Here is a 21,725-nt window from a genome sequence, read left to right on the forward strand (position 1 = left end):
ATTGGGTTGAGCGCTTAGTACAGGTAAACCGTGTCACCAATGCGTTTAGGTGTAATACCCTTTTCAAAAAATCTGTGACGCAACTTCGGTTTACATAACAACACAGGATACACTCTGTTTTGTTGTAGCTAGCTATCCAAACTGCATTTGGCTACTTTTACTCTTCGCCACAATCCCAACTTAAAATAAATAATAATAAACAAAACTTTAAAAGAATAAGAATAAATAAGGCTAGGTACAGCTAGCTAGCTGGCTTCAGCAGGATGCTTCCATGAAATCTACGTTTGTAGCTAAAATCTTGAAATTGGTTTGTTTCAGATTTACACATGGCTAGAAAACGGGATGATATTTTCATCTTAACATGTGAAAAAATAGACACAATGAAGAGAATATCTTAAACGCAAGCTCGGCCCCAGCACCTTTTACCGTGGCGTCGAAAAGGCGCTGGCACAGGCTGGTCACGTGGGCATCAAATGAACCAGATTCTGGTTCATTTTTAATTTATGCAAATTCTGCATATTTACGATTTTGGCGATGGGCTGGGAAGATGTGGTACGTGTTTTCAAGCGGCTGAATAATGTTTTCGAAAAGTATGAAAAGTTGCCCTCGTTTATTTTGAAACCAAAACAAGTTCAATGTTTCGAGTATTTAGGAGAAGGACACCACGTTATAGCTGTTTTGCCTACTGGGTTTGGTAAATCGTTAATTTATCAACTTTTACCCGACTTTGTTCCAGAACGAAAGGCAGGCAATATTGTACTTGTTGTCTCTCCTTTAACATCAATTATTCAAGATCAGTTAGTAAATTTAAGTAAAGTAGGCATTGAATGTGGTTTCTTACAACTCGAAGACCAAGCTAATAGCCAGAGATACGAACCCTTGTTTGAGGAAGATTTGAATGATGCATCAAATTCTGTTTTTAAAATTTCAAAAAGCATTGTTGCAGGCAAATGTAAAATTTTATTTGCACATCCAGAGTCACTGTTATCAGATCAGGGAAGGAAGATATTATGATCAAAAATTAATGAGGAAAATGTTGTGGCTTGTGTGATAGACGAGGCGCATTGTGTGGAATTATGGTGAGTATAGCTAGCTAGCTAGTTTTCTTTGTATAACATAACATAACAAAAATCTACATACATAGTTATTATAAAAATAATATGCCTTAAATATAGCAACTAAATATATATAAACAAACTAATATATATTATATATCCATTTGAAAAAGTTTCACAAACAAAATATATGTATATGTATAGCTATAATAATTGAATAATATAAATTTATCACCATAATACAGTTAAGCTAAAAAATTGATGAATTACTGTATGTTATATCTAGGGGTGAAGAATTTCGTACAGAATTTCAAAACTTATCAGTTTTACAAGCATTCTTCCCTCACAGTATCATGTTAGCCTTGACTGCAACTGCTTTACCAACGAAATTACGTAATTTAAAAAAAGCTTTGAAAATAGAAAATTGCAAATCCAAATCGACTTTTTAATCAGTATCACTCACCACAAACAAAGTTGATGAAAACAACTATTTTAGAAGAAATAAAACGTGAAAACTCTAGAATAAGAATAATTTTTGTATTGTTTGTCACATTTTTTAACTGATTTTTAAGATTTGTACGACTTATGTTATTTAATCAATAAACATGTATTTTTTACCTGTTTGCTGCAGCCACCTTCAATAACAAGTACTGTATTTATTCTTTGCATTAAGGACAATTCATGCCATCTGTGCTGCATTAAAATTGAGTAAATAAAACACAATTTTATCTGTAGATCATGCTTTTCTTTTCTTGATCTTCAGTAATGAAGTCGTTTTGAGGTTGTTTTGTTTTGCCAAGTTCTTTAGGAAGTATTTTTGTGTTTGACTTTATGTCTGTTTCATTTGTTATGTTTAGTAAAGGCGTAAATTGTAGAGATTTTTTTGACTGGAAACAGTTTTTTTGGACAGGATAATTTTCATTTTTAATGTTGATTTTTTTTGGTTTTGACTGCTGGTTTGGTGAAAAAGCTGCACATCTTTTTACTGTTGTTTGCTGTTGTAAATGGATTTGTTGTTGTTGTACATTATTCTGGAAGTCAAACATTTTATTGATAAACCTGTCACACTTTGAACAAATTGTTGTAGGCAATAGTTCAAACTCGGAAACGTTTAATCCACATGTTCTGAATATTTTGTGATGTAAGGATTTTTCCTTTCCATTTTTTGAAAAAATTCTGGTCAAGTGATGTGCTGATGTTTCTTCAGCACAAATTCGACACACTCCTTTGCCACCTTTATAAACTTTTTTAGGCGTAGATGGCAACATCTTCTGCAACGAGAGATTAACAAGAAGAGCACCTGCAACACTTCACTTCTCCCTCGAGCCATATTTATGAATGCATTACCTAGCTGGCTAGCAACAACACCGACTACTTTTTAACAAAAAATATCGTATATTTGAAAGAAATTCTTACTTTAGCTAAGACATCTTTAAAAAAAGGTGGAGGAAATGAGATTAAAAAGGAAAAATAATGCTTTTTAAGGATTTAAAACCACCAACAACAACGACGCCACATCTTCCGGTGCCATATTTGTTTATGTATCACTTTTAGGATTTTTGCTGACGCCAGCTAAAAGCGTTGCATAATTAGGGTAACGCCGTGGGCCAATCAGATGCGATACGGTGACCAGCCTGTTCCAGGGCTATTTCGCTAGAACTATCAGAAAGCGCAGCGCCGTTGAGAAGCAAATAGTCCTGGGGACGAGGTTGTCTTAAACGTTGATAGAACTGAAATTTAGAAAGTTAAATAATTATACTAACCCAACCTTTCTCTTCGCTTTAAAAAACTTAGCTTCGCAGCTTGGTGAACAAGCTTGAGTATAATCAATATGGAGTGCTTAAACTCGGTCCCTCGAAAGAAACGACTCGTACCTTAACCCCTAGAGTTCGGTTTAGTTGAACAAAATCCGCCTTGTTAAAAACATAACTTGAAACGAGAATTTGAATGAGTATCTAGCATAGCTCATCAAATAATATTAAAATAACAGTCTATAACAATATTTGTGATCAAATTCGTAACGCAGTCTTCATGCTTACCCAATTTTACGAATATTAAGATACGCACACAGCCGGCGTAGAGCTAGGACGCGGGGCCAGGTCGGACTTTAAAAAGTCGTGACGGTTACGGCAATCGGATAAAAAATAGGTCGAAAGAGAAGAAGAAAAGGAGGAGAAGAAAAAGACCGCCCGTTTTCATAAGATCTCGCATTTAATCCGAAATCTTAATAAGTTATCTAGCTGGCTTTAATGCCGGATTCTACTTAAAAATTAGCAGCTTCTGTAACGCATTTGTGACCTATAATAATAAAAAGGGTGATTTATAATTATACAACATTTATACCCACAGTTTTTTCTAACTTATCATTTGGAACGAACATTCGATCTTTCAAACATGCAATTGATATTGTTGAATAAAATAAATATAAATTGGCTTGTGAAGTCAGAGAGAAGCGATGAAGGATTATTTTATTGAAGCAAAACATAAAGTTTTTGACGAAAAGAATGCAGCTAACAAGGAAAGCGATAAAATATTTATTAATAAAGAAAGATGCAGAAGATAAAGAAAAATTGTATATCTGTTCTTCTACTTTGAAAAAACTCATCAGGAATTCCGTTGTTTCCATACAGCACACACTTTAAGTTTGTGTTTTCGTGATCTACAATTTCCACACTCACACCAATTTGTATTAACAGTGTTGAGTTCTGCGTCAGTAAAAGAAGCCTCGTCACTTTCTACATCGCTGTTAATTTCTTACTTGTCAGACACAAGAGTTGCGAAATCGTATGTCTGTAATCTTATCAACGAACGATACAAGCAGTAATAGTCCAGGAGATCATAACAGAACTTTAGGTTCCATTTTCTACAAAAGATTTGACCCTCCAAATAGGTTGGTAGTATCATGGACAATAAAAATCACATGGTCAGCTGACCCAATTTGGGGGCGTTTGGGTCCCAGGCCCCTAAAATTACCCTAATTCGAGACTCCTATTTGGTCCCATAATTCTTAAAGCTTAAACGTTGGTAACGTGTGTCATTATATGAGAGAATCTGAAAGATGATAAAGCTCACTAAAAAATTGTGTCTAAGACTAGGCCAGATCCCCCTCATAGATCATATTTAGGACCTTAATTTGTCCCCATAAGCTACAAACTCCAAACTCCAAACTTTGCACAAACATTCTCTAACATAGTGGAATGTTATTGGTCATAAAGCTGACCAAAAATTTTTTGGCCTAGTCAGACCACGTGTCCCACCATATCCCTATTTTAAACAGCTTTTGGAGAGTAAAAAAAAAACAGTGACTACAAAGCTCAAACTCAACATTTGTGTTCTATACTAAATATGTAATACCAGACAGTGGAAGAAAAAGTTAGAGACGCAGTTATTTTGAAGTAAGTGAAGTAAAAACGTGAACAAATTACCGGGATATTTGCATATTTATAGACTATAAAAAATAGAAAATTTGAAACTGTAGATACGATTTGATAGATAGAAGATATGACATCAGGTAAAAATATATGTAATTATTTCAAGTTTTTAGTTACTTCAAGTTGTAGTCAGTTTTGGATGATAAGTCAGAAAATTTTTTAACAGTCTGTTGTTGAACTAAATTTTTTAAACACATACTTGGTCAATTTTTACTTCATTGATTTAATTTCTCATTTCGTAGAATTTTCCAACAAAGAAATATTCAATAAGATCAATGAAAGCGATGGTAGGAGGAAAACATAATTAATTAGAATATATCAATTTAAGATAACCAATAACAAGTTATTATTGTGATATTTTGCAAATGTTGTAGCTACTGTAGATGAAGATTTAAATGCAAATGGAAATACTGACAGTGATGGTAAGTTGAAGATGCTTTATTGTAAATGAGACCTTCTTTGATTTACACACTTGTTAGATTATGTTGAAGTCTTGTAAATATTAATTCCTTTGTACATTTTTACGTTCTAATAATATTAACTGTATTTTTACGTTATTTACAGAAGAGTTACAATATATCTTCATATTAACGTTTTGTTGTTTTGCATATTATATTATTTGCAGTTTGGCAGTGAAAAGCATTACAGGATGCACAAAAGTGATCGAAATGTTAAATAGACTTGGACACTATTAGCTATAGCATGATCGAAGAACTAGAAATAGTATTAACTTTTACATCAACAAAGGCCGGGAATGCCACACCACATGGTATGAAACTAATGTCAAGTCTTGGAATAGGCGTTGCATTCGACAACTTTGACATTTTTGTTGAAACTTCAACCGACCTTTCAAACTTCTAGAAAAAATGAAAGTGTGCAAGATGTATTTAAACAGCTAGGAACAAATCTTCATGTCACAGATGACGCTTTTGCAACGTTGGGAAAATTTGTATGCAGCACGTATTGAAAAAGGAATATATCATCTGTAGATGAAGCTAGGTTGGTATTGTTTTTGGAAAAGTAGAAACCAAAAAAAGAAAATAAAGCTCCTGTGTTAAAAAGTTTGATGGAAGTTCTCCACCACCTTGTTTACGAGTGTAGCGTCAAAAGATTTATCGCACAAAGTATGTTGCACAGTTATGGATGTCATCAATAACGTCCGAGCCTTCAAAGACATGGGTTGGCTGCTGAAAAATGAAAACTATCTCATTAAGTGGTACAAAGGCAAAATGTCTCCAAAAGCGGTAGATGTCATCAGCGATGAAAATCATAATAGATTCTTTAGAGAACTAGAAGGTAAATTTTGGATATCAAATTTTACAAGTCATTTAGTTTCTTAATTATTACTCGGAGGCAATGCTTTATTTCCGCTACTTCCGCCGCTACTTTAAATATTAAAAGTATTTCATTCTCCTTAAGATTTTGAAGGGTTTGATGAACTGTCAAGTGATGACGATTCAGACAATGATGACGAAACTAGCGACGAAGGTGTAATGATAATTTAAGGTTAGAATTCTTTTTGTGTGATCTAACGAAACTATTACAGAATAGGATTCAATGTCATATATTCTAGAATTGAGTAACTTTTTAAAAAATTTTAATATTGTATTTCATTTAAACTAGATCTTATGACTGAATGACATTTCTCATCTTTAGATACTGATGCAGAACAATACCAATCATGCTGCTATAACCTGTTGTACATATTTATATTTTATTAGATGCTTTAAGAACATTTCTTTTTTTATTTGATATCGCTAACTATTGTCTGACCTGATCAAGAGACCGTAATTTTTGGTTTTCTATTTGCCAAATCCAATTCGTGTGAACAAAGGAATAGTCTTACAAAATTTTGAGTTTGTACCTTATGAGGTCTAATTTGAGGTCTAATCAGATCTTTGTCTGACCTGCTGATAGGACCGCATTTTTTAGTAAGCTCGACCATTTATACACAGTTAGTATAGAACACAAATATTGAGTTTGGCCTTTGTAGTCACTGGGTTTTTTTCACCCTCTAAAAGCTCTTTAAAATAGGGATATGAGGCGAAACGCGGTCTGACCAGGCCAAGAGACCCAAATTTTTGGTCAGCTTTATGACCAATGGCATTCCACTATGTTGGAGAATGTTTGTGCAAAATTTGGAGTTTGTAGCAAATGGGGACAAATTAAGGTCTAAATATGAGGGGGGTCGAACCCAGTCTTGAGACCCAATTTTTCGGTAAGCTTTATCATTTTTCAGATTCTATCATATAATGAGACATGTTACCAACTTTTAAGCTTTGAGAATTAGGGGACCGAATAGGAGTCTCGAATTAGGGTAATTTTAGGGGTCTGGAACCGAAAAAACCCCAAATTGGGTGAGCTGACCATGTGATTTTTATTGTCCATGATACTACCAACCTATTTGGAGGGTCAAATCTTTTGTAGAAAATGAGTCCTAAAGTTCTTTTCTCCTGGACTATAAACAAGTATTTTAGACCGCGAGCTGTGGAGAGCTCTCAGACTTCCTGCACGATGTGACGTGTGACCATTCATTGGTGTCCAGTATTCTCGGCTTTACGCAAGAGTCCTGGGCCTAATAATTTAAGCAGTTCCCCATGGCATTACATTACATTACATTACCTAATATAATGGCCTCAAATTTTGGTATTGTTATGAATCGTAGAAGTGGTACTCCATCTGATTCGTTTTTAAATCGGTTGTTAAACTGTATTTTAAAAGCCTGTAAATTGAGAAAGGCGAGCGAAAGCATTGCTTTAAAAAATATAAAAACAATGAAATAAAAAAGTGTGGTCTTATTAATAATTTAAGATGGCCTTGGTTGGGTTTTAGTACAGATGGTATTATTTCTGAAGCTAAAGTTGACAACATTTTATTTTGATTTTCTGGCTCCTAGATTTTTTTCGAGTGAAGAGAGAGCGTAGCGTATCCCGTTTTAATTTCAGCTGCGACTCCTCCTCCTCCTCCTACGCGAAATTCGGCAGGCGGTCGGGCGGAAGTAAGGGCGTATGAATTTTTGGTACAGATTTTGCCGGCTGACGAAGAATTGAAGCCTCAGAATTTCTTCAATTTTTCACTAGAATAGAAGTCAAGATTGTATTGTCAAATCTTTCTGAATCTTTGAAATCAAAACCAATTTCTCATATTTTTATTTTTTTAATTTGTTCTCTCTTTCCACTGGGAATTGAGAAAATTTTATTTTGCTTGAAATTTGCTCAGATAAAGACTATCTGGGAACAACATTTGTCAAAGGACGGTCAAGTGTTTCCTAGCTCAGATAAAGACTATCTGGGAACAACATTTGTCACAAGACGGTCAAATGTTTCTTTTAGCCCAGATAAAGACTATCTAGGAACAACATTGGCTAAAGACTAGCTGGTGTTTATAGCTCAGATAAAGACTATCTGGGAACAACATTTGTCACAAGACGGTCAAGTGTTTCTTTTAGCCCAGATAAAGACTATCTGGGAACAACAAGTCACAAAAAGTAATTTACAATAATCACAAGTTAAATTTATAAAGTAACAAAGTTAATTCTAACATTTATATAACATGTCGTTGCAAGGAAACATTTTAAAGTCAGCTCAAGGTTCTTACAATCAAGGAAACGAGAGATTTGGAATAACAGCTGGTAGGCAATGTACTTGTAATGCATTATCTTTAGCTGCGTTTACTTTGATTAAAATCCAAGGTACTTGGAATAGTAAAGATATGGATTTTATTCTAGAAAATGGTGATGCGATTTACAAAAGTTTAAAAATTGGTTATGTTGTTATGGATGAATTACCTACACAGTTTATGTTCAAAAACTCTACAAATTTTAAGGCTGTTTTCCAAGAGTATCGTGTTCACCCTGTTTACATAACCAATTTGCATTTGTCTTTTTCATTCCAGGACATTCCAATAGATACTTCAGGTTTTTTATTTACTTTAAGGGGCTTAACAATGTCAGTCACTTGGAATTCTAGACATTACTTTTTGTTTGACTCACATAGTCGTAACATTAATGGAGAAATTATTCCTGATGGTTTTTCAGTTTTATTAAAATTTTCCTCTAGAAAATCTTTAGAACAACACATTTCAGAAACGTATTTTATAGATGTTAATGAAGAATATGTATGTTTTGCTGTTCAATATATAAAGATTCAGTTCGATAATGCACCTAATTTTGATGCTAAATTAACTTACAGATTAGAACTAAGAAAAAAATCTGAAACTGTAAAAGAAAAATGTAGAAAACGCAATCAATCCGAAATTCAAAAAGAAAAAAGTAGAAAACGCAATCAATCCGAAATTCAAAAAGAAAAAAGTAGAAAACGTAAACAAACCGAAACTGAAAAAGAAAAATGTAGAAAACGTAAACAAACCGAAACTGAAAAAGAAAAATGTAGAAAACGTAAACAAACGGAAACTGAAAAAGCAAAATGTAGAGAACGAAAACAAACAGAAACTGAAAAAGCAAAATGTAGAGAACGAAAACGAACAGAAACTGAAAAAGCAAAATGTAGAAAACGTAAAGCAAAAAAAATCTTAATGTTTCGATAGTATCTGTTTTCAAAAATGCTATTCAGGAAGGATCATATTATATATGTGTTGTTTGTCATAGATGTCTTTATAAAAAGTCTGTGAAGAAATTTGTCTCCACACAATATCAAGCATCTTACACTTATTCCATGAAATTGAAAGCTTTGACCAATGTAAATATGTCTGCATTACTTGTGATAAACATCTTAAATAAACAATACTCCTCCACAAGCTGTAGTCAATAAATTAATGCTAGATCCCATTCCAGACATTTTGGAACGTTTGAATCGTCTAGAAAAAACCTTAATCTCAAAAAGAATTCAAAAATTAGAGGTGCTGTATGCAATATTCCAATTCAAGCTGATGCAGTTTCAAATGTTTTACCTAGATCTGCTGCCAATGATGGAGTTGTACTAGTTAAGTTGAAAAGAAAAATCGAATTTAAAGGGCATGTTTATTTTGAAAGTGTTCGTCCGTGTTTTGTTGAAATAGCTTTGAACTATCTGAAGGAACATAATCGTTTTTATTCTAACGTTTTTATCAATTTAGATAATATTAATCGAGATCTTCTTTGCTTATCTGATATAGAAAGTATTGTAGAAAAAGGTGAATTTGAAATTGTTGTTGAGAATGAAAACGATGAGCATTTAGAAGGTAACAATTCTTTAGATTTAGAACGAACAAATAGTAATGAAATGTGTGTTATTCCGAATATTTATGACAATTCACAAAATGTGTTAGATATAGCTCCAGGTCAAAACAAAACCCCTGAATCATTTTTCAATGACCAATTTTGTGAAGAACAGGCATTTCCATTTCTCTTACCTAAAGGTAGATTTGGTTATAAAGTAACAAGAGAAGTCTCGTTGTCTCCTTTCCAATTTATTCAATCAGCGACTACTTAATTATACTTAAAGGTTATCTTCCAATGGTGACTACATTTTTTTTGCCCACTATATATTGCAACAGGTCAATTTATTTAACCAGATAAATATTGCTACGACAAAGGTAAAGGGAAGCATAAATGCTGGTCAATTAAATAATAATTTAAATGAAACAGTTCGTTCAATTGTTTATGAAGATAAGGGTTATTCTTTCATGAAAGCTATTAAAGGTCCTCCTGCATACTGGAAAAACTTTTTACATGATGTTCTTGCAATGGTTAAACAATTGGGACTACCAATAATTTTTCCTACGTTATCTTGTGCTGACTTGCGCTGGAAAGGAGTTGATTCTAATTATTTCTAGATTAAACGGCTTAAACTTAGATGAAAACAGTGAAATCGACTACTTTCAAAAATGTGAAATTTTGAATAGTAACCCTGTGTTAGTGGCTAGATACTTTCAATATAGAGTTGAAACATTTTTTAAGGAAATCATTATCCACAAAAACAGTCCTTTAGGAAATGTAGAAAACTATGCAATAAAAGTTAAATTTCAGTTTCGAGGTTCACCTCATGTACATTGCTTTATATGGGTAAAAGATGCTCCTTTGTTAACAAGAGAAACCAAACAAGAATATATTGATTTTATTGATTCTATTGTTAGAGTAGATTTGCCTGATAAAGACACTGAGCCTGAGCTTAATCAATTAGTTAGCAAATATCAATCACATTGCCATTCACGATCTTGTAGAAAATATAAGAATATTCCTTGTCGCTTCCGTTATGGCAGGTATTTTACTAATAGAACAATTTGTGCTGAACCTCTCAATGATGAACTTCCAGAAAATGAAAAATTAGAGATACTTAACAAACGGCAATCAATATTAAAGGAAGTTAAGTTGTATATTGATGAATACCTTGATCCACACAGGCCATCTTATAAAGAAAGTTTTATATCTGATATTTTGGATGCATTAGGAATTACAGAAAATGATTACTATTGGGCTTTGTCTATTTCCCCCGATACTGACTTTGAAATTCATATTTTTAGACCGCCAAATTCGTGTTTCGTAAATAATTATTTTACAACCGGTTTACAAGCTTGGGAGGCGAATATTGATATACAGCCTGTTTTTAACAATTACAAAGCTGTAACCTATATGTGTTCGTATTTTTCTTAATGTGAAACTGAATCTTCTGTAGCAATGAAAAATGCAGCAAATGAATCTGAAAACCTTTCTTATAAAGATGAATGAAAAAATTGGCAATAGCTTTTTTGACACACCCGCAATGTTCTCTACAAGAAGCAGTTTATCAGCTAATGCCAGAACTTTGGTTGAGAAAAACGCTTCCTGTTGTAACATTTGCTAATTCTAACTTGCCTGAAAAGAGATACAAAGTTTGTAAATCTAAAAATGAGTTGTCTCAACTTCCAGAGCATAGTACTGATGTTTTCAAACAAAAAACAATTTAGATAGATACATGGAGCGCCCAGATAAAAATTTAAAAGGAGGAAAATTTAGTGTTTTAGATGAAATTTGTTATGCAGAATTTCTAGCATTTTTTGTCATTGAAACTAAACCTCGGGAAGACAATGATAGTCAACCTGAAGTACTTGTTGATGATAATATTGAAGGTCCTCTATCATACCCTAAAATTATCCCATTGATGAAATCAAAAGATAAGATGAGATGTCGTTCGGTTAAAAAAATTCTATGTTATTACACTCCAAGTGCTACTTTGAAACCCGAAGAACATGCACATCACTTACTAATGCTATTTTACCCATTTAGACACGAACAAGAACTTTTGTCAAGCGAAGAAAAGAGTTTTTCGATAAAATTAAACCAACCAGATGTATTAGCTATTGTAAATCAGAACAGGAAAAAATTTGAACCATTTGGCAATCTAGTTGAGGATTCATTAGTTCACTTTACGTCTCACTCTAGAACAACTGATAGTTTTGCTGAGCAAGAAAATGATGATTTGCAAGAAAATTTAGTTGAAGAAGCTTGTGATTCTGAAGATGAAAAAAATATTGTTGATTTTCAAGTCAGTGAAAATTTTCCTACTTAGTTTCTGAAAATTTATCTTTTTCTAACGAAGAAATAAAATTAATGATTTCTCAATTAAACCCAAAACAAAGAGCGATATGTTGTTATTAGATGGGCAAGGCAAAGTGTACAAAACAGACCTGCTGACAGTACCTTGAAAATTCCACCATTAAGACTCTTTGTTACAGGAAATGCAGGTACTGGAAAAGGTTTTTTGATTAAAACATTATATTCATCCGTTTCTAAAACATTAAATTTCAGAACTTCATCTGTTGAGAAACCCAAAGTTTTGTTATTAGCCCCAACTGGTGTAGCTGCTATTAATATTTCAGGAACAACAATTCATTCAAGATTAGGATTCCCAGTTGAATGTAGAGGAATGCATGTGCCCAAATTGTCTGATAAAAAAAGATGTGCTTTGAGAATCAAATATGAGGAACTGAAGATGATAATAATTGATGAGATTTCAATGGTATCTAATAAACTAATGCTATATGTTCATCCGAGTATTTTTGGCTATGCTGAAAACAGTTCGGTTCCATTTGCTGGGATTACAATGACTTTTGTTGGTGATCTTTATCAACTTTCTCCAGTTCTCCAAAAACCAATATATGCTGACTACTATGATGAAATATTGAATATACATCATCTGTGGAGAACTTTCAAATTTTGTGAATTGACTGAGGTCATGAGACAAAGAGAAGATTCTTCATTTATTGATTTACTGAATAATGTTCGTATTGGTGAATTAAGTGAGAGTGATATCAATGTTTTAGGCTCAAGGGTTATTGATAAAACAGATGACAATTACCCTGTAGATGCCTTACATATTTTTGCAGAAAATGAACCAGCACGGGTACATAATCAGACAATGTTGGAAATGATCGATCAAACTGTTCTAACAATTGAAGCTATAGACCAAGTACCAAATTCTGTTCCAAATCATATATACGATAGAATTTTGAACATGTCTTTGAGTCAAACTAAAGGTTTAATTTTTCATCTAAAAGTAAAAATAGGGGCCAGAACTATGCTTACAAGCAACGTTGATTTATCTGACAATCTAAATAACGGGCAAATTGGAACTATTATGCACATTCATTACAAGAATGAGAAAGTTGAAGCTATTATCATTAAGTTTGATGATCCTAAAGCTGGACTTAAAAAAAAGCAGAGTCAATTAGGAAGACATTTTGGTGCTGTTCCTATTGAAAGAGTAACACTTCATATTAGAACAAATGCAAAGCGTCATAGTGCACCAGCTATTAAAAGAACTTAATTTCCTTTGACATTATCGTGGGGATGTACAGTACACAAAGTTCAAGGTCTTAGTTTGGATCAAATCGTTTAAGTTGTGATTTATTAAAACAAAGGTCATTTAATCCAGGTCAATTTTATGTAGGATTAAGTCGTGTAACTTCATTAGAGGGATTGTTTTTAACAGGCAAATTTGATAAAAAAGTTATAGTAGTAGATGAAAGGGTAAAAACAGAATATGATTATCTTAGAGAAGAACAAATATTAGAAAGTCTAAATGATAAAGATCAATTAGAAAATAATATGTTTTTAGAATTCAAAATTTGTAATGTACAATCTTTAAGTAGACATATCGTTGATATAAGATCTGATTCATCATTTACAAATACTGACATCATTCCTTTGTACTGAAACCCAATTAACAAGCGAAGATGTTCATATAGACAATTTTAATTATATTTTAAATAACAATGAGGATAGATTTCTAGGTCTGGCTGTTTATTATAAAGATAAAATAGATTTGGTTCGTGAATTTGATGGAAATGGTTTTTCAATTTTCAAAACAAATGTTGGAACATTTGAATTGACAGTAATGCTTCTTTATAGGAAAAACAACACTTTGATTCCTGAGTTTTACGACCTTTTGAGATATTTAACCAGCACACATGATATTGATTTAATTGTAGGTGACTTTAATATTCAACCAAATGAAAATTTGAGAAATGTCTTAAATTTGTATGACCAATTAATTGAAAGACCAACTCATGTTTACGTTAAACAATCACTTTTTTCAAAATATAGGGTGGAGGCTGAAGTTGAGAAAGTCTTTTTTTCACAACATAATTCTGTCAAAGTAACGATTTTTTGAATTTTATGATGCCATAAATTGTACAGTGTTTTAAGGGGAAAAGTTTTGGTTAAGTTCTAATTTTCGTAAATCCCGTCAAAATTTGCCACGTGATTTGATAGCTTTTGGAGGATTTGTCATAAGATATATATTTATATATTTCCAATGTTAGATTTAAAGTAAAAATGAATAAAAAAGAGAAACAATCACTTAAATATAAAGGGAAAAAATCGAGAACAAAAAATCCTTTGGAATTCGAGCAGCAACAGCCGACACATTCTCAATCTACATGTAAGTTTTACTTTCTTTTCTTTTCTTTCTTTCTTTTTCATTATTATTTTTATTTATTTTCGTTATTGCTCAATTCCATCCCGTCTTCATGTAAAATTTTAACTTTTCATATACGTAATACAATGTTTTAAAACTGTTTTAAATGTTTTGCTTGTTCTATTAAATGCAGCTCATCTCAAAAACAGCAATCTCTCTCCTGATACTAAAAGTTCATCCAAATCAGTCACTCCAATGAAGCTAAATGACAAAAATAACAAGAATCTTCAATCGCCAAGTAATTTGGACCCATCCAAATCACCACAAGTTACTCCAACCAAGCTCACCAGCAAAAATAACAAGAATATTCAGTCACCAAGTAACTTCGATCCATCCAAATCAACACAAGTCACTCCTATTAAGTTCACACGTAAAGATGCTGAGAATCTACAAACCTCAAATGACCTGAAATCACCACCCTTGACTCCAACAAAGCTCTTCACTGGATTCTCTCCACCAATGTCGCCATCTCCAAATAAACGATTTAAAAGTTCTCCTTCTCCAACTCTAATTGGTATGATTTATATTTAATAATTCAAAGTAATTATTATATTACTCATTGTCATTGTTTTAGCAATCAAATCAAAAACTGTTAATCTGTTTTAATACAAGTCCCTCTAAAACTTAAATATAATTTTACTGTTTTGCTTAGACATAACACAAATACATTTGTACGTATAATTAAGAAATCTACATTCTGCTATTTGATGACCAGAGCTTTATTTGCATTTCAATTTTTTTTGGTACATTATATTACAGATATTCATGGTTACATAGTAACGGTTAACTCAAATGTATCTAAATCTGGTAATGAATTCATTGATGTTTTGATGAAAACCACGGAAACGGAAAATGCAATTATTCGAATCATGAAAAACTCAAAATCCAATTTGATTGTTAACAGGTTACAAGTCTTCATCGCAACCAGTGCAGTTTTCAAACCTTTCACCTTCTTCCACCACAGGAACTTTTTTGTTCAATTCTTTCCGGGGAAGCAGGATTCAAACTTCGAATCAGATGACATTCTCGTATGATTCTAGTGCAGTTACACCAATAAAAGAAATCCTGTGTCAAAACGTTGGAACCTATGATGTTGTTGGATCGTTAAAATGGCTCAAAGAATCAATAATGGTAACAGCTTCAAATGGAGAATTGCCTCTACGTGAGGTGGTTCTTTATGACGAAACAGGAGACATAAAGTTGACAGTGTGGAATGATTTAATTGATTCTGTTATTGAGAAAAAGGAATACAGTATCACAATTCTTAGTCTAAGGAACTTTTATGGACAGAAACTGTCGACTACAAAAATGACCACATTTTCGGTTACAGATTCCAACGATACTTCACCGATTTTGAGCCCTGTTAGATATCAAACATATCTGTCAGATGAAATGACAACAAAAATCGTAAATGAATTTAGAGCTTGAACTCTACCCTGCGTGTACAAACTGCCAAAAGTCTGTGGTTCTTCAGCCTAGAGTCAAAATAGTTACATGCCCACATTGCAAACACACAATGCTTAGTGATAAAACTTCGTTTTTTTTATTGCAAATATGTTTTAACAAACATACACTGGTATTGCCACTTGCTGTTCTGGAATCTTTTTTTAAAATAGATATTATTCAAATAGGAAAAAACAATATGGACGAACTAAAGGAAAAAATCCTTTATTTGGAAAACATTGATTATGAATACAACGATAAGAATGTTATTACATCTATGTCAGAGCATTAGTTTTTTATTAAAGTTGTATTTTTTAAACACAGCATATTTTCTTTTGTTATTCTCTTCTCTTATGATTCTTATGTTTTAGACTTCTTATTGATTTACACTATTTACATCTATTTCCATTTAGTTTAGCACAAAATTTGAAATAGTTTCTTTTGTTAACACAAACATTTGATTTATTGTTTTGTTTTTTAAGACAACTTTTTGAAGTTTTATATGTTTTATAAACACAAACCATTAGCACTATTTTCGACCATAAATTTGAAAACATGTTAGTAAAATGAATCTTTTTTATATAATATACGTTTTGACTTGTGATTTTTAAAAGTAATTGTGTGATTTTATGGATAAAGTTAAAATATGGTTCAGGGAGTATAATATTTTGTTAGAAGATAGCACCATTTACGGATATAATCGCCTGACTAAGAACTATTAGATTCGTGAAATTTTTTCTATCTTATGATTTAAATGGAATGATACTATGCGTCTATTACTTGACAAAGACAGTTTCAGTTTTCTATTCCAAAATATTTCTTTTAAGCATAACAACAATACTTTCAAAGGCGTTGCTCTCCCGTCTCAAACTGTTCAGCTTCTAGTTTAATATTAAAAAATGTTGCACCGACAAAAAAATTTTTCTGCAATGGTAAATGGTAAACCAGAACTAAAACTGAAGCATCAGTATTTTTACCAATGTGACCTCACTGAACTTGATTTTATTATTTAAACTAAAAAACGTTTATTCGTACCAACCATTCAGTTCGACCAGAAACTATGGAAAGAGAAATGCTACCTAAATTGGCAACATTTTAATTTTAATTTTCTGGCTTCTAGATTTTTTCTGAGTAAAGACATTTAATTATTATTTTATACATGTATTACATATATCATATACAACTAAATAATATATAAAACTTTTATATTATACTAGTCGATAAGGCTAAACTCCACTTAGGCAGAAGGAAGGACAATGGGAAAGATCTGTCATATAATTTTATTGATATCAGCAAATTTAGTATATTGCACACTGCCCTTTACCAAAAAAATAAATATAAAATGTTAAAAAGTATGTGTCGAAGGTGTAATTCCTAATTTAGCAAAAATGTTCTTAAAATCTCACACAATGTCAAATCACATTAAATCACACACACAAAAACTTACACAAAATGCAAAGAAAAACAGCTTGTAAGGTGTAAAATATAGTTGATATAAATTTACAACAACAACACTCACAAAACCGACAGTAACAACACTTGCAGTTACAATACCGACAGTCACAGCATCTTATGTGATTATGTTGAAAACCTTCAATATTTTAATCTGAAGTGTCAAAAAGAAAGGCTTGCGAGAAAAGGCACATATCTATGAAAATAAGCTCTTTAAACATTTTAAACATTGTCTTTTTCCTAAATGCTTATACAACAATATCAAAAAGCCATAGTTTAGAAAACATCAAATTCAAATCTCGAAAAATCATTTATTTGATTGCATAACATCCTAACCTGGAAATTTTTGTCTGATGATCCGTACTGCCCTTTACTAAACATTTTAAACTGAAGTGTCAAAAAAACAATGAGCAAGGAGTTAATTTGAAATAAACAAAGATCATTATTTTGGAAAACATTGTATATGGTTAATTCTTACAAAAGTTTACACAAAATGTAAAATAAGATTGTCTTTAAAGAAACAAAAAAATCAACAAAAACCAGTTCATTCAGCATGTTATATATTGCCATTACCCATAAATTTTCCACAAAAAGGTTATGAAACACATCAAATTATAGATAAATCAGTCATTTCAGTGCATACAGTCCTTACAAAATATAAAAAAACAGAAACAGTTTTAGTGAGAACATTCAGTAATTTTTTTGTTATCACCAAACAATTATTAATACAAAATTTTGTAAAATTCTCAACAAAAACAAAAACGTGAAACCATGAAATTTTCATCCAGTAAAAATGACATCACATACTTTTACCTCACAAAAGTTTATAATACGAAATAAAAAAAGACATCAGCTTACACAACAGCTTAAAGTGTAATTCTACAAAAATTTGTTCTTTTAGTATATTGCATGTGGTCTATTTCCATAAAAGTTTACAAAAAATTTCAAATAACAGCACTTTGCTACACACACAATATAAACGGACAACAATACAATCCTCTCATAAATTTTTTTAACCCAGAGTCATAAACCCACGTAAATTTCCAATCTAATGTCAATAACCCCTGTAAAAATAACTTAGCATTTTACACGTAGGCTGACAAAAGTTTACTCTATGGGGACAACAATGAGTCACACTATCCTAAAAGTTCAAGAAAGATTTTGTAGCTAGCTTGTTACATCATAATTCGTGTTTAAAAAAGAAGAAAAGTTTGACTACTAAGGTAGCTATAAATACTTGAAAAGAGAGGAATAACAACATAACTCATAGGTTAGAGCTAACTATGGGATGGAGCCTTGAAGCTAACATTTAGCTAGCTAACAGTAGCTAGGACACCCAGTTAAATAAACTTAAGCTGGGGAGACTTAACTACGTCTATAGTTAGCTATTCATGCTTAGTAAAACACATATAAAGGAAAACAAAAGCAATGTAAAAATTATGACATTTGCAGTTAGTCCAACAAACCAAAATTTTCTATTTCGTTAGCACATTTGTTTGGTAGCTAGCTAACAACTTTATGTAGCATTTTGAATTTTAGGACAAATACATTAGCTACGCACCAGGGGACACATCAATTATGCAAAAGAATGTAAACAAATATAGCTAGCTTTTTTATTATTTAAAAAACGCGGTAAAATATAAATCTTTAAGAATTTAAAGCTCTAATGGATTTTTTTGAGAATACGATTCTCCTTAACAATTTTAAGTGTCCTACATACAAAAACGGAACGTTTAAAAATATCAAAGTTCTTACTTTTTCTGAATTCCAAGTTACTTGAACTTGAAACTCTAGCATTCATTTTCTACTTCTAACTTTACTCTACTACTTCTAGCTCTACTCTTCACTTCCGAAGTAACTTATTGTGGCTTCCAACTTCACTTTTCTACTTTTACTTCTATTTCTTCACTTGGACTTTTCTTTCTTTTTCATATATTCTTTTTTAAACACTTTACCTTTTCACTTTTGGCACTTTTTTCAAGACGAAAGCACCGTTCTTTTGTTGTTTTTTGTGTGTCGATGGTAACCCTGTTCCAAATTATATGCTTTTTTAATCCACTCTACTTCTACTAATCCACTCTACTTCTCTATTTTAACTTTTCTTTGCTTTTAATATCTGCACTTTTTTATGACTAAGGGGTCGTCAAAAATGAGACATTTTTTATCCGCTTTTTTAGTTCGCCTTTGTCGAGAACGTTGTCGAGAAACTTTTTTATTTGTTTTTACGCCACGAGAACTTTCTATTCGAATGCCTTCCCTTCGAAAGTATGTATTTGAGCAAATCATACTAACTATTTTCTATCATGTGGTTTCTAACGGTTGCGAGACAAATGTAAACAAAAAAAAAATCGACAAATTTGCGCATATGGGTGGTAAAAAATATCGTCTTTGTAAAAGTCACACACACCCAGACAGACAGAAGCTCCGTATTATTATATAGACTAGTCGATAAGACCCGTGAAGACATCCATTTAGGCAGAAAGAGAATGGAAAAATAGGTTGTTTTAGATGTTCGGATGACGTCAGGAGTGCAGATCCAAAAAAAATAGCGAAATTTAGTATATTTTTTGTAATGTGTAGAGGTTTAAACGCTGATCAAAATAATGTATAGGAACATATGTTTTCGACGAACGCCTAAGGATATATAAGTGTTTAAAATTTTGTCAAAACACAAAAAAATTGATTTTAGAGATCTCAAAACGCTGATAAAGAAAATGTATAGGATCATGTACCTTTGACAAACGGTTGCAGAGATATTGGGGTTTAAAGTTTTTTTGATGGCGTCATCAACCAGTTCAATCCGAAACGGATTCCGAGAGCCGGGTTTGGGAAACTTAGCCACGCGGTAAAAAATCATTGACGTCACCACCTCATTTCCAAGTTATTTGACCTCGAAGTTTTAAATGCATTGTAATGGCTTCATTAACTTAATATCCCTAGTTACCCTCGCGGTGAAAAATCATTGACGTCACCACCTCGTTTCCACGTTATTTGGCCTCAAAGTTTGCATTGTAATGTCTTTATTAATTGGATCTTATATATTAATTCCCTTGCGTGAGTAAAACTGTGAGTCCACGACACGGAAATCACGGGTCACTTTCTTATGACATGGCTGTACGTTAAAATTTAACTAAAAAAGTTAGGCATGTACTTCATAGAAATTGCACATAAGGTGTAAATATATAACCCGCTGCTAATAACGATATAAATATATATGCCCTTATGCCAAAAAATCTATATGAGCATATCGCTACATATGAAACGGTATTAGATATTCACAAAGCATACGGACTGTTAAATGAAGTTCCTAGCATAAAACGGAAATTGTGTTTACGAATAAAATTGTTCATTTTGAGTATTCTCTACTCTTTCATTCAAAATAAATATTTAAAAAAACATTTGAAGAAGAGCATGGTTTTATAAATTAATCATAGAGGGTTCTGTAAGTTTTTTTCATGTTTTGTTTCAGTTTTGATGATATTATTGATGCCAGACATGTTTTACAGCTAGCATCATAAAAAGCCAACCACCACCAACAACTAGCTAGCTAGCTAGGAATGTATATATATGTAGCCGTGTTCTTTATACCTAGCTAAGTTTCTAGTTTATATTTAAGTGACCAGCTATTGGCCGCTGTAGCCAGCTAATGTTAGCTTTAAACTAAAGATTCCCAGTATACCTAGCTAACCTGTCAGTTTTATGTTGCTTATACATGTAGCTAGGTACTGTAGTTTATCTGAGTGGTCTTTGCTAGGAATATGGCTGCAACTTATTTGACCTTTTAAGCCTAAATAAGAAAGTAAAAAAAGCTACAACACCTTAAGAACGTATTTATAATATTCAAGGATAGATTTAGGACTGGGGGAAGGATTTGCATGGTGTTTTACAATTAGATATGGTAAAAATATGTACAGGGAAGGCTGGAGTGACTTTCCATTTATATAAATGATATATATAATATATACAAACTGTTTTGCTTTTCTTTTGAAATTTTGTGTTAACTTTTGTGACACAAGGATCATGCAATATATATACCGAATGAACTAATTTTTGTAGAATTTGACTTTACACCTTGCAAGCCTTTCATGTTTTTATATTAAAACAAGAAATTCAACTCTGACATTATATAATGGCTATATATATACAAAATGAAAAATTCCCACAAAAACGTTATTAACCTTGAAAATTTAAACATTTTCCTGATTTTTTTTGTTTTGCGAAGTTCTTTTCTTGCAAAAATAAAGTTCAGAAATTACTTATTTTTAAAATGTAAATTTGTCAAAAGCACAATTTGTTTCAAATTGTGCTTTTGACATTTTCATGTAAGAGTTTGTGGGCAAATACATATATCAGCATGCTAAAAGAACTGACTTTTCTTAATTTAGAATTACTAAACACAACCATTTTTTTACATTTAGTGTAAACTTTTGTGCTTATGGCCATGTTTAATA

At 32.1% G+C, this 21,725-nt stretch overlaps 2 protein-coding genes and 1 long non-coding RNA gene across 4 annotated transcripts in view; 1 reads left to right on the forward strand and 2 right to left on the reverse strand.

Annotated features, from left to right (window-relative positions):
• Positions 1–21,725, reverse strand: part of LOC130630127 (lipoamide acyltransferase component of branched-chain alpha-keto acid dehydrogenase complex, mitochondrial-like) — a 63,400-nt gene that overhangs the window by 5,958 nt on the left and 35,717 nt on the right. The window lies entirely within an intron of this gene.
• LOC130630128 (uncharacterized) lies at positions 481–2,658 on the forward strand. Its single transcript, XM_057443523.1, has 2 exons — positions 481–1,079; positions 2,308–2,658. The coding sequence occupies exon 1, from the start codon at positions 535–537 to the stop codon at positions 1,012–1,014; it is 480 nt and encodes a 159-aa protein (XP_057299506.1). The 5' UTR covers positions 481–534; the 3' UTR covers positions 1,015–1,079; positions 2,308–2,658.
• Positions 2,493–21,483, reverse strand: LOC130630129 (uncharacterized). The gene is made up of 2 exons (XR_008982040.1): positions 14,775–21,483; positions 2,493–14,580 (listed from the first exon to the last, which is right to left on the reverse strand). It is a non-coding gene; the product is annotated as an uncharacterized LOC130630129 (long non-coding RNA).

This window comes from Hydractinia symbiolongicarpus, chromosome 2 (genome assembly GCF_029227915.1).
Source record: "Hydractinia symbiolongicarpus strain clone_291-10 chromosome 2, HSymV2.1, whole genome shotgun sequence".
In the NCBI taxonomy this organism is placed as follows: Eukaryota; Metazoa; Cnidaria; class Hydrozoa; order Anthoathecata; family Hydractiniidae; genus Hydractinia; species Hydractinia symbiolongicarpus.

Excerpts from the sequence above, each read along its gene's own strand:
- LOC130630128 (XM_057443523.1), top strand. The coding sequence starts at position 535 with ATGGGCTGGGAAGATGTGGTACGTGTTTTCAAGCGGCTGAATAATGTT.